We start from the raw sequence: 12,764 nt of genomic DNA, 5'->3' as shown, positions 1-12,764 counted from the left end.
CATACCCCAGCAGCTACAGCCTCCCCCTAACTAGCAACCATCATACCCCAGACATACCCCCAGCAGCTACAGCCTCCCCCCTAACTAGCAACCATCATACCCCAGACATCACCCCAGCAGCTACAGCCTCCCCCTAACTAGCAACCATCATACCCCAGACATCACCCCAGCAGCTACAGCCTCCCCCTAACTAGCAACCATCATACGCCAGACATCACACGAGCAGGTACAGCATCCCCCTAACTAGCAACCATCATACCCCAGACATCACCCCAGCAGCTACAGCCTCCCCCCTAACTAGCAACCATCATACCCCAGACATCCCCCCAGCAGCTACAGCCTCCCCCCTAACTAGCAACCATCATACCTCAGACATCACCCCAGCAGTTACAGCCTCCCCCTAACTAGCAACCATCATACCCCAGACATCACCCCAGCAGCTACAGCCTCCCCCTAACTAGCAACCATCATACCCCAGACATCACCCCAGCAGCTACAGCCTCCCCCTAACTAGCAACCATCATACCCCAGACATCCCCCCAGCAGCTACAGCCTCCCCCCTAACTAGCAACCATCATACCTCAGACATCACCCCAGCAGTTACAGCCTCCCCCTAACTAGCAACCATCATACCCCAGACATCACCCCAGCAGCTACAGCCTCCCCCTAACTAGCAACCATCATACCCCAGACATCACCCCAGCAGCTATAGCCTCCCCCCTAACTAGCAACAATCATACCCCAGACATCACCCCAGCAGCTACAGCCGCCCCCTAACTAGCAACCATCATACCCCAGACATCACCCCAGCAGGTACAGCCTCCCCCTAACTAGCAACCATCATACCCCAGACATCACCCCAGCAGCTACAGCCTCCCCCTAACTAGCAACCATCATACCTCAGACATCACCCCAGCAGCTACAGCCTCCCCCCTAACTAGCAACCATCATATCCCAGACATCACCCCAGCAACTACAGCCTCCCCCCAACTAGCAACCATCATACCTCAGACATCACCCCAGCAGCTACAGCCTCCCCCTAACTAGCAACCATCATACCCCAGACATCACCCCAGCAGCTACAGCCTCCCCTCTAACTAGCAACCATCATACCCCAGCAGCTACAGCCTCCCCCTAACTAGCAACCATCATACCCCAGACATCACCCCAGCAGCTACAGCCTCCCCCTAACTAGCAACCATCATACCCCAGACATCACCCCAGCAGCTACAGCCTCCCCCTAACTAGCAACCATCATACCCCAGACATCACCCCAGCAGCTACAGCCTCCCCTCTAACTAGCAACCATCATACCCCAGCAGCTACAGCCTCCCCCTAACTAGCGACCATCATACCTCAGACATCACCCCAGCAGCTACAGCCTCCCCTCTAACTAGCAACCATCATACCCCAGCAGCTACAGCCTCCCCCTAACTAGCAACCATCATACCTCAGACATCACCCCAGCAGCTACAGCCTCCCCCTAACTAGCAACCATCATACCCCAGACATCACCCCAGCAGCTACAGCCTCCCCCTAACTAGCAACCATCATACCTCAGACATCACCCCAGCAGCTACAGCCTCCCCCCTAACTAGCAACCATCATATCCCAGACATACCCCCAGCAGCTACAGCCTCCCCCTAACTAGCAACCATCATACCTCAGACATCACCCCAGCAGCTACAGCCTCCCCCTAACTAGCAACCATCATACCCCAGACATCACCCCAGCAGCTACAGCCTCCCCCTAACTAGCAACCATCATACCTCAGACATCACCCCAGCAGCTACAGCCTCCCCCTAACTATCAACCATCATATCCCAGACATCACCCCAGCAGCTACAGCCTCCCCCTATCTAGCAACCATCATACCCCAGACATCATCCCAGCAGCTACAGCCTCCCCCTAACTAGCAACCATCATACCCCAGACATCACCCCAGCAGCTACAGCCTCCCCCTATCTAGCAACCATCATACCCCAGACATCCCCCCAGCAGCTACAGCCTCCCCCTAACTAGCAACCATCATACCCCAGCAGCTACAGCCTCCCCCTAACTAGCGACCATCATACCCCAGACATCACCCCAGCAGCTACAGCCTCCCCCTAACTAGCAACCATCATACCCCAGACATACCCCCAGCAACTACAGCCTCCCCCTAACCAGCAACCATCATACCCCAGACATCACCCCAGCAGGTACAGCCTCCCCCTAACTAGCAACCATCATACCCCAGACATACCCCCAGCAGGTACAGCCTCCCCCTAACTAGCAACCATCATACCCCAGACATCCCCCCATCAGCTACAGCCTCCCCCTAACTATCAACCATCATAACCCAGACATCACCCCAGCAGCTACAGGCTCCCGCTAACTAGCAACCATCATACCCCAGACATCACCCCAGCAGCTACAGCCTCCCCCCTAACTAGCAACCATCATACGCCAGACATCACCCCAGCAGGTACAGCATCCCCCTAACTAGCAACCATCATATCCCAGACATCATCCCAGCAGCTACAGCCTCCCCCTAACTAGCAACCATCATAGCCCAGACATCACCCCAGCAGCTACAGCCTCCCCCCTAACTAGCAACCATCATGCCTCCCCCCTAACTAGCAACCATCATACCCCAGACATCACCCCAGCAGCTACAGCCTCCCCCCTAACTAGCAACCATCACACCCCAGACATCACCCCAGCAGCTACAGCCTCCCCCTAACTAGCAACCATCATACCCCAGCAGCTACAGCCTCCCCCTAACTAGCAACCATCATACCCCAGACATACCCCCAGCAGCTACAGCCTCCCCCCTAACTAGCAACAATCATACCCCAGCAGCTACAGCCTCCCCCTAACTAGCAACCATCATACCCCAGACATACCCCCAGCAGCTACAGCCTCCCCCTAACTAGCAACCATCATACCCCAGACATCACCCCAGCAGCTACAGCCTCCCCCTAACTAGCAACCATCATACGCCAGACATCACACGAGCAGGTACAGCATCCCCCTAACTAGCAACCATCATACCCCAGACATCACCCCAGCAGCTACAGCCTCCCCCTAACTAGCAACCATCATACCTCAGACATCACCCCAGCAGCTACAGCCTCCCCCCTAACTAGCAACCATCATACCTCAGACATCACCCCAGCAGTTACAGCCTCCCCCTAACTAGCAACCATCATACCCCAGACATCACCCCAGCAGCTACAGCCTCCCCCTAACTAGCAACCATCATACCCCAGACATCACCCCAGCAGCTACAGCCTCCCCCTAACTAGCAACCATCATACCCCAGACATCCCCCCAGCAGCTACAGCCTCCCCCCTAACTAGCAACCATCATACCTCAGACATCACCCCAGCAGTTACAGCCTCCCCCTAACTAGCAACCATCATACCCCAGACATCACCCCAGCAGCTACAGCCTGCCCCTAACTAGCAACCATCATACCTCAGACATCACCCCAGCAGTTACAGCCTCCCCCTAACTAGCAACCATCATACCCCAGACATCACCCCAGCAGCTACAGCCTCCCCCTAACTAGCAACCATCATACCCCAGACATCACCCCAGCAGCTACAGCCTCCCCCTAACTAGCAACCATCATACCCCAGACATCACCCCAGCAGCTACAGCCTCCCCCTAACTAGCAACCATCATACCCCAGACATCACCCCAGCAGCTACAGCCTCCCCTCTAACTAGCAACCATCATACCTCAGACATCACCCCAGCAGCTACAGCCTCCCACACAGTATATTATGGTTGTAGAAGCTTGTCTCTTTCTACCAATAGGGCTTCTGATTAGCCACTAAGCTGCTGAGTCTCAAGAACAAGCTGTGCACAAACATGCATTTCCTACTGGATTCAATGATAAACGAAACCACTTTGTCTCTTCATGCAAAACACATTTTAACACATTTAAAGGGACATGAAACCCAATTTTTTTTTCATGATTTAGGTAGAACATACCATTTTAAACAACTTTCCAGTTTACTTCAATTATCAAATTTGCTTCATTCTCTTGATCTGTTGAAGGAGCAGCAATGCACTACTGGTTTCTTTACTGAACAAATGGGTGAGCCAATGACAATCAGTATATATATATATATATATATATATATATATGCAGCCACCAATCAGCAGCTAGAACCTAGGTTCTTTTCTGCTCCTGAGCGTTCCTACAAAAACCTTTCAGCAAAGGATAACACGAGAAGGAAGCAAATTAAATAATAGAATTAAATTATAAAGTTGTTTAAAATTGCATGCTCCTTCTGAATCATGAAAGAAAAAAAATTGGGTTTCATGTCCCTTTAATTGCTCTTCTTTTATACGCAAGATAGAACATGTTTGTGTTTAATGCCTATTAATTAGCAAAGAGATGTTAACCTACAGATCATAACTACAGAATCTTTTAATAATTCACATAACTCTCAGGGACAGTTTGTTCAACTTCAATCAAAGTGACACACAGAGATATGTAGTGTCTGTTAGGGTTTTTATTCCAGTTACCACAGACATTTTATTTTTACGTCTGCAAGGACAAACAGGGAAAGCAGACAATGCCATGATAAGCTGGCATAAAGCAGTCTGTTGGCAGAGGATCTTTCATATTTTTCCACCCATTACCTGCAGGAACACTTACAAGCAGCCACCACTGGGTATGGTACCTGTCTCCACATGCACTGCTGTGCTGCCCAGCCGGCACTAGTGTTCTGTACCCAGCAATGCCAGGCAAGCAGCTTAATCTGAGTGAGTTGTGCTTGACGACATACCATGCCAGGGGGCCAGGAGCAGGCAGTGTTGCCACCATCACAGTCTGTGTGCCTCACCCACCTCGGCCAGAAAACAGGTCCCAAGTCTACCCAATTGGAGATTAGCTGACAACTGGCTCTTTCCACCAGCCACTTACGGAGTTCATTCTCAATAGCCCAACTCATGTTGACAGAGATATCTGCTGGCAACTGCAAAGAGCCAAAGTCAATAGCTTGTGCCTCCTGTGCCAGTTTCTTACGGTACCTGCTGGCACCATCCGAGAGATCTTGGCTGAGTACAGAGAGTTGACTACTGCTAACATTTTCTGAAGGATTCTCTATGGACATCCAAAAGGGGTCAAAAGAAGGACCTAGAAGACGAAGGAGACGTGGAGCTCGTAGGTGCTTAGGTTTAGGGGCATAGTGATAATCTGACGGGGACAGGGATAAGGTATATGGCCGAGTGCCAGACGACATCTTACGCCGGAGGGAACCTATGACAAAGTCTCTCTCATCCAAGTTCTGGGCATCATTTGCCATATTGGAGACAGCTAGGGGCCATGGTACTCCCAAAGACACCAGCCATATGATCCAAAAAATGTTAGCAGGATATTCCATCTGTCTTCTTCTGTCCCCCTTTTTCACTCTCGTTTTCCTCTCTTATATGCCCTTAATTGTTGTGTATCTCCCTGCAGGTCCTTGTGTTGCTCAGCCAGCAGTCGGTCTGTATCTCCCTGCAGGTCCTTGTGTTGCTCAGCCAGCAGTCTATCTGTATCTCCCTGCAGGTCCTTGTGTTGCTCGGCCAGGAGTCTGTCTGTATCTCTTCCTCTGGCAAACATTCTCTATCAGTAAATCCTTGGCAGTGTCTGTAATGATTTGTTCCCCCTATCTCGCTGTCTCCCCTCTCACCCGCGATTTACTGTTATGTCTCATGTACAGAGCAGAAAACACCCAGCATGGCAGATGCTCAACGTGATAATATAAAAGTCTGATTCAACAATTCCATAACCATTATGATGCTTTATTAACAGAGGAAAAATATATATATCAGTCATTTATGGAACCTTTGCCGGGTCTGTTAGGGAAGCTGAATGGAATAATTACTCTTAATATTAGTATTTACTTGCATGAACATATTTTTCTGCAGGTCATTTTTGAAATGAAATGAAATTTTAAAGGGACAGTCAACACCAGAATTTTTGTTGTTTAAAAAGAAAGATAATCCCTTTATTACCCATTCCCCAGTTTTGCATATCCAACACAGTTATAATAATACACGTTTTATCCTCTGTAATTATCTTGTATCTAAGCCTCTGCTGACTGCCCCCTTATTTCAGTTCTTTTGACAGACATGCAGTTTAGCCAATCAGTGCTCACTCCTAGGTCACTTTACGTGCATGAGCTCAATGTTATCTATATGAAACGTGAACTAATGCCCTCTAGTGGTCAAAATGTATTCAGATTAGAGGCAGTCTTCAAGGTCTAAGAAATTAGCATATGAACCTCCTAGGTTTAGCTTTCAACTAAGAATACCAAGAGAACAAAGGTGATAAAGGTAAATTGGGAAGTTGTTTAAAATTGTATGCTTTATCTGAATCATGAAAGTTTTTTTTGGACTTGATTGTTCCTTTAAATAAGGCACTTTCACTAAAGCCCCATCTCAGTTGCAATGTGTTGATAAGCTGGAGAATAAAGCAATGTTTAATGTTTTATAATATAGTGCAGCAGTTGAAAATTGTATCGCAAATTAGCTGCAGAGGAAAACCCCCAAAGTTGCTAAGTTTTTAAAATCTCTCTTGAATAAATTAGTTTCCTTTGTGCTTGGTCTGACATCTCATAATTATAAGTTAAATGTAGTAATAAAAAAGGTACATTGCTTACAAGAACATCTTACATTCAGGAGTCACAGCTTTGCAGACTGGGAATGGCTAGAGGGTGGGTTGACAAAAAATCATTGAGAGCCAATCGATCAATTCACTGCTGCTTTGCAGTGCTGCTCCGTTTTTGATGTCTCTCTTCACACAGTGCTTTGCTCTGGCTGCTGTGCTGCGCGGTGTTAAGGAAAACTTGCACAGTGCAGCCAGAGCACAGTGCTGTTTGAAGAGAATGATGTAGATCAGCGCTGCAAAGCGAAAGCCCTAACAGTTCCTGCTTGTGTCCTGTTCTTTCTACAGACAAGCTGCATTTTCTGTGATCTCAGATCTCAGCACATTCTGCCTTGGGGTTTGCATGGAAGTCAAAATGAAGCTCTTCTGATTCAGACAGATCATTAAAAAATAACTCTAATTTCCTTCTGTTATCAAATGTTACTCTTTCTCTTGGTCTATTTTGTTGAAACATAGCTATTTTCAATGAGGGCAACACTATATGGCAGTGATATTTGCAACAATGTTTGGAACAATGCTATACATATATTGCTTAAGGCACATGCACTTTCCTCAGCCTACCTTAGTATGTTCTCATAAAAAGGAAATATGTTGCAACAAAGGATACTAAGAAAAAGTGGGAGTTATCTCATGGTCCTGGAGGTATAACCAATCTCCCTTTTTCCAGGGACATGAAACTCAAAAATGTTCACACACAATTTTAAACAACTTTACAGTTATAAAATGTGCTTCATTCTTTTGGTATTCTTTGTTGAAGAAGCAGCAATGCACTACTTGGAGCTATCTGAAGACATCTGATAAACCAATAAAAAGTGATATTTATGTGCAGCCACCAATCTGCAGCTAACTCCCAATAATGCATTGCTGCCCCTAAACCTACCTAGGTATGCTTTTCTACTAAGGATTCCAAGAGAGTGAAACAAATGAGATAATAAAAGTAAATTGGACAATTGTTTAAAATCACATGTTCAGTCTGAATCATGAAAGATGCACCTCAGTGACGATGCTCACAGAAGGCCGAAACGATCTTCTGGGGTTGCCCTGTTCCTTGTTCATATAGCAGGGGTCAGCCCTTGGGCCCCCAGATGTTACATTTCCCATGATGCAGAGACACTCTTTAAGCTGTCTGAGCATCATGGTAATTAAATGAAGTTAAAAAAAAAAGTGTTCGGTGGGATCAGACTGATGTACTTCAGGAAAGTTCTTCTCTGTGAAAAGCATTATGGGGCTAAAAGAGGCTGCACCCAGGTGGTAAATCGCCACATAACAAGCAAACAAGTTATTAAGCTGGTGTTCGCTCCTGATAAAGCGCTTCCCATTCTATATGTATTCAGTATAAATAAAGTTTTGTTGGAACACAACCGCTCTCATGCGTTTATGTATTATCAGTGTACTACAATATACGGTCACATAAAATTAGAAGCTATGAAACGGAATCTCATCTAAGCAGAATTTCATCGCACAAATAAAATGGGGCTGCAACCAAAGTACGTTTCCAAGTTGTTCATTTGCTTTAAATATATTTTGTATTTCGTCAATAATTTTCTTGATTTTGCCTCTTGGCCTGCAAGCACATTATATTAACTATCTAGCCCTTTATAGAAAACAAAACTGTCAAACAGATCCCAGACAACTGGGTTGTCAGGTTTCATGTATTTAACTGGACAATCCAGTAAAAGATATGTAAAAACATGTAACTGCTTAGGTCTGATTTTAAGGTCTGATGTGAGCAAATCGCTAACAGGAGTTGCAGGGTCATGGGGTCTGATTTGATATCTGATCATGACCCCATCTACCTCCTTCCCCCTTATTTCTGATCATTATCCAGTATACTTTGTGAAGAGCACAAGTGCCAATAGGTTCTCTCAGACTGTTGCGGCTATTGTGGGGCTGTAAGCAGCGATTTACTGTTCAATCATGAAGAAAAAAAAAACCAAGGTAAGTGAGGGCAAGCAGAGCAGCGCAGGAGTGCTCAATGATTGGGAAAGAATACAGGGTCCAAAGTAACCTCAAGACAAACATATCTCAATTGTAAGATTTTGTGTGTGATACATAAGCAATAGAATACAGACACCGCACAAAACCTCACAGAACAATTCATTTAAAGGGCCATTATATTAAAAAAATGACCTGCTCTATTAGGCCAGGGCTCCACAAACAAGGGGCCTAAAATTTTACCCCTGGCTCCTGTTTGTCTTTCTCAATATATCTATTTACAAATACCACCAGGCCCGGACTGGCCATCGGGCATACTGGGCATTTGCCCAGTAGGCCGCAAGGTAGTTTAGCCCAGCCCACTGTGACCTCACGGCAATGGAAAAAAAAAAATTGAAAACTTTTTTTTTTTAAATATTTATTTAATAAATCTTATGTTTTATTATAATTTTTATATATATATGTTTTGTACTTTATTTCTTTATACTACTGTCTGTCTGCAGCACAAATCTTGAAACTTTACTTTGGTCAGGTCAGGTGGGTCACTCACTGCACTTGTCAGATGCGCATATGGTACCCGACGCGTTACCGGCGGCGGCGACCGCTGTCTACAAGCCACAACCAACTAGTCTCTCTCAGTCTGGACTCTGGAGGACTCTTGTCTGACTGTCTGGCTGTGGCTGTGTCTGGGCCGGCTGCCTGGGAAATCAGGATTCAGGGCCGCGGCCGCGGCGCCGCCATCTACAAACATTCCTTTCCTCCCATTAGTCCCCTCCCCCCATTCGGATTGGCCGCGCAGCCGTCGCACTGTCCGCACATGCGCACTTCCGGCCTCTTTGCTGTAAAATGCCCGGGCCTTTTTTTGGTCCCAGTCCGGCCCTGAATACCACCACTGTCTGGCTCCTAAATTTTAAATTGATTTGTCGACCCCTGCATTAGGGCATGTAATTGAGGTTAAAAGGAATAGTGACCCTGCACTTCTCTGTGTTTAACCCCCCTCACCCGCAAAGTAGTTAAACACATAGTAGTGCCCGGGACCAGCAAGATACTTAATTATAAGTTACACATGCTGAGGTGAAAAATGCCAACCACACCTCTTCAATGCCCTGGAACACACATGGCGCCAGACCCTTGGGACATTTTTGTTTTATCCAGCGAGATTACTTTTCCCCTCTAACACATAGGGTTGCCGAGGTTTTCCTGGACACGTATAAGTTACACATGCTGCAGGGTGTGCAGGGAGCAACATGAATCGTGCTGTCCAGGGTCACTATATGCAGGGATAGGCACGGACCAAGGCTGTGGTGGACATTTTCAAGGTACAGACCTTAGTGAAGGACACCAAGGTACATTTCAATTTAAAAAACATCAAAACACTCTTTACTGAGAGGGTAGTGGATGCATGGTGGAATAGCATCCAGCAGAAGTGGCAGCAAAGGGCAGTACATGAAAAGTGCTGCCCTGTACTATTCTTTATTACAGACACCAATGAACTAGTCAGGGCAGTTTTTTATAATCCCTCCCTCACTGGATATCCCCCCTGCAGCACACCAATGACCATACAGCATGCGCAGCACTTTTCATGTACTGCCCATCAGGACGCAGAAATAAAATATGTATCTGTGGTGAAGCACGACTGAATTACACCTGTGTACAAGTAGGACAGACTTGTTACCAGCTCTCCTAGATCTATTCCCTGCAGAGAGCGTTTTAACCCTTCACTCTCCCCTGGGTGGTCTCAGCATGCAGACCCCCTGGCTGCTAAGACATTCACTGGGAGTTCCAGTACAAACAGAACAGCAGGCTCTTTAAACTGGCTTCTCTGACTCTTTAAACTGGCTTCTCTGAGGAATGGGAAGAGTCTGGGACCCCTGTCAGAGCAGTCAGTTTAAAGAGGCTGCTGGGGGACTCTGCAACTCCTGACCAAGCACACCCACCTTGATGTTACTCACATGATCATCGTGGTTGGTTACTTACTTGGTTAGGTAAGGTTTGTCAGAGTAGGCAGCGGTCTGCTACTTCTACACACAGACACCAGCACCAGGCTGCCGCACAGAACAAGGAATTGGTACGGGTCACGACTCACGGGTGGTTAACATAGGCTGCACTGCAGTCAGCTTGCTTCTTCCCTCTCTCTCACTCACTTTCCCGCTACTAAGCTGTGTCACGTGGGTGGCCCCAGCCCTGCAAAACTTGGTGCCGCGTTAGTTAAGGAGGAGTCAGGACCAGCATTCATCTGTCATTTTCCTCCCTCTCCGCCGCAAAACGGGCGGCAGACACTGCATGGGCCAGTCATGGACACCAGTGTCCGTGTACAGACACCTTGCCTATCCCTGCTATATGTGTGCTGTCCCGGTTCACTATATGTGTGTTGTCCCGGGTCACTATATGTGTGCTGTCCAGGGTCACTATATGTGTGCTGTCCAGGGTCACTATATGTGTGCTGTCCAGGGTCACTATATGTGTGCTGTCTAGGGTTACTATATGTGTGCTGTCTAGGGTCACTATATGTGTGTTGTCCCGGGTCACTATATGTGTGCTGTCCCAGGTCACTATATGTGTGCTGCCCCAGGTCACTATATGTGTGCTGTCCCAGGTCACTATATGTGTGCTGTCCAGGGTCACTATATGTGTGCTGTCCCGGGTCACTATATGTGTGCTGTCCCGGGTCACTATATGTGTGCTGACCAGGGTCACTATATGTGTACTGTACCAGGTCACTATATGTGTGCTGTCTAGGGTCACTATATGTGTGCTGTCCAGGGTCACTATATGTGTGCGGTCCCGGGTCACTATATGTGTGCGGTCCAGGGTCACTATATGTGTGCTGTCCAGGGTCACTATATGTGTGCTGTCTAGGGTCACTATATGTGTGCTGTCTAGGGTCACTATATGTGTGCTGTCTAGGGTCACTATATGTGTGCTGTCTACACTATATGTGTGCTGTCTAGGGTCACTATATGTGTGCTGTCTAGGGTCACTATATGTGTGCTGTCTACACTATATGTGTGCTGTCTAGGGTCACTATATGTGTGTTGTCCCTGGTCACTATATGTGTGCTGTCCCGGGTCACTATATGTGTGCTGTCCCAGGTCACTATATGTGTGCTGTCCAGGGTCACTATATGTGTGCTGTCCCGGGTCACTATATGTGTGCTGTCCCGGGTCACTATATGTGTGCTGTCCAGGGTCACTATATGTGTGCTGTCTAGGGTCACTATATGTGTGCTGTCCAGGGTCACTATATGTGTGCTGTCTAGGGTCACTATACGTGTGCTGTCCCGGGTCACTATATGTGCGCTGTCCCAGGTCACTATATGTGTGCTGTCCCGGGTCACTATATGTGTGCTGTCTAGGGTCACTATATGTGTGCTGTCCCGGGTCACTATATGTGTGCTGTTCTCTATATATATTTTTTTACTACACGCCTTACTTTACAACTTAAATTATAACCCTGCAATATGCTACAAAAAGATTGATGGGTGCAGAAACTCATTTATATATGTCCTTGGCCACAGCAAAGGAGGCAAGATAAACAACACTCAATAGGGTGTGTCTGTGAACTGCAAAACAATACACGTTTTGCCAACACTATGCTTATAAAACATTTATTGTGTATGTAGTCTTTTTATATATAATAAAATGCATTTGGTGTCCCTTTAAAGCCCAGGGGCTCATATTCCCTGTCTATCACTAGTCCTGTACACCACACCTCATATGCAACACACAGATTGCTTCTCTGCTCTGAAGCAGACTCATTAACAAGATCTGTAGGTTTGTGAGGCAACACTCATACTGATGGTAAACATATGGCAGTGTTATGGTTAACCCTATGGCTGCCAGTGAGAATGCTGCTACATAGTATGAAACCACTCTCTGGCACCCAAGAGGTTAACAGGAGTCTGCTGAGTGATGTTTTTCAGTTAACCTGTTGCCTGCCAGATGTATTGCTGTCTAGGGTCACTATATGTGTGCTGCCTAGGGTCACTATATGTGTGTTGTCCCGGGTCACTATATGTGTGCTGTCCCATGTCACTATATGTGTGCTGTCCAGGGTCACTATATGTGTGCTGTCCCAGGTCACTATATGTGTGCTGTCCCAGGTCACTATATGTGTGCTGTCCCAGGTCACTATATGTGTGCTGTCTAGGGTCACTATATGTGTGCTGTCTAGGGTCA

The 12,764-nt window shown here is 47.1% G+C and overlaps 1 protein-coding gene across 1 annotated transcript; it reads right to left on the bottom strand.

Moving 5' to 3' along the window:
- Nucleotides 1-4,636: 4,636 nt before the first annotated feature.
- LOC128636412 (noggin-like) lies at nucleotides 4,637-5,383 on the bottom strand. Its single transcript, XM_053689429.1, has one exon. It carries the CDS (start codon nucleotides 5,381-5,383, stop codon nucleotides 4,637-4,639), a length of 747 nt encoding a protein of 248 aa, XP_053545404.1.
- Between the last annotated feature and the right edge of the window lie 7,381 nt (nucleotides 5,384-12,764).

The sequence above is a fragment of the Bombina bombina genome, chromosome 7 (assembly GCF_027579735.1).
Source record: "Bombina bombina isolate aBomBom1 chromosome 7, aBomBom1.pri, whole genome shotgun sequence".
In the NCBI taxonomy this organism is placed as follows: Eukaryota; Metazoa; Chordata; class Amphibia; order Anura; family Bombinatoridae; genus Bombina; species Bombina bombina.
This window is presented reverse-complemented; position numbering and strand designations above follow the sequence as displayed.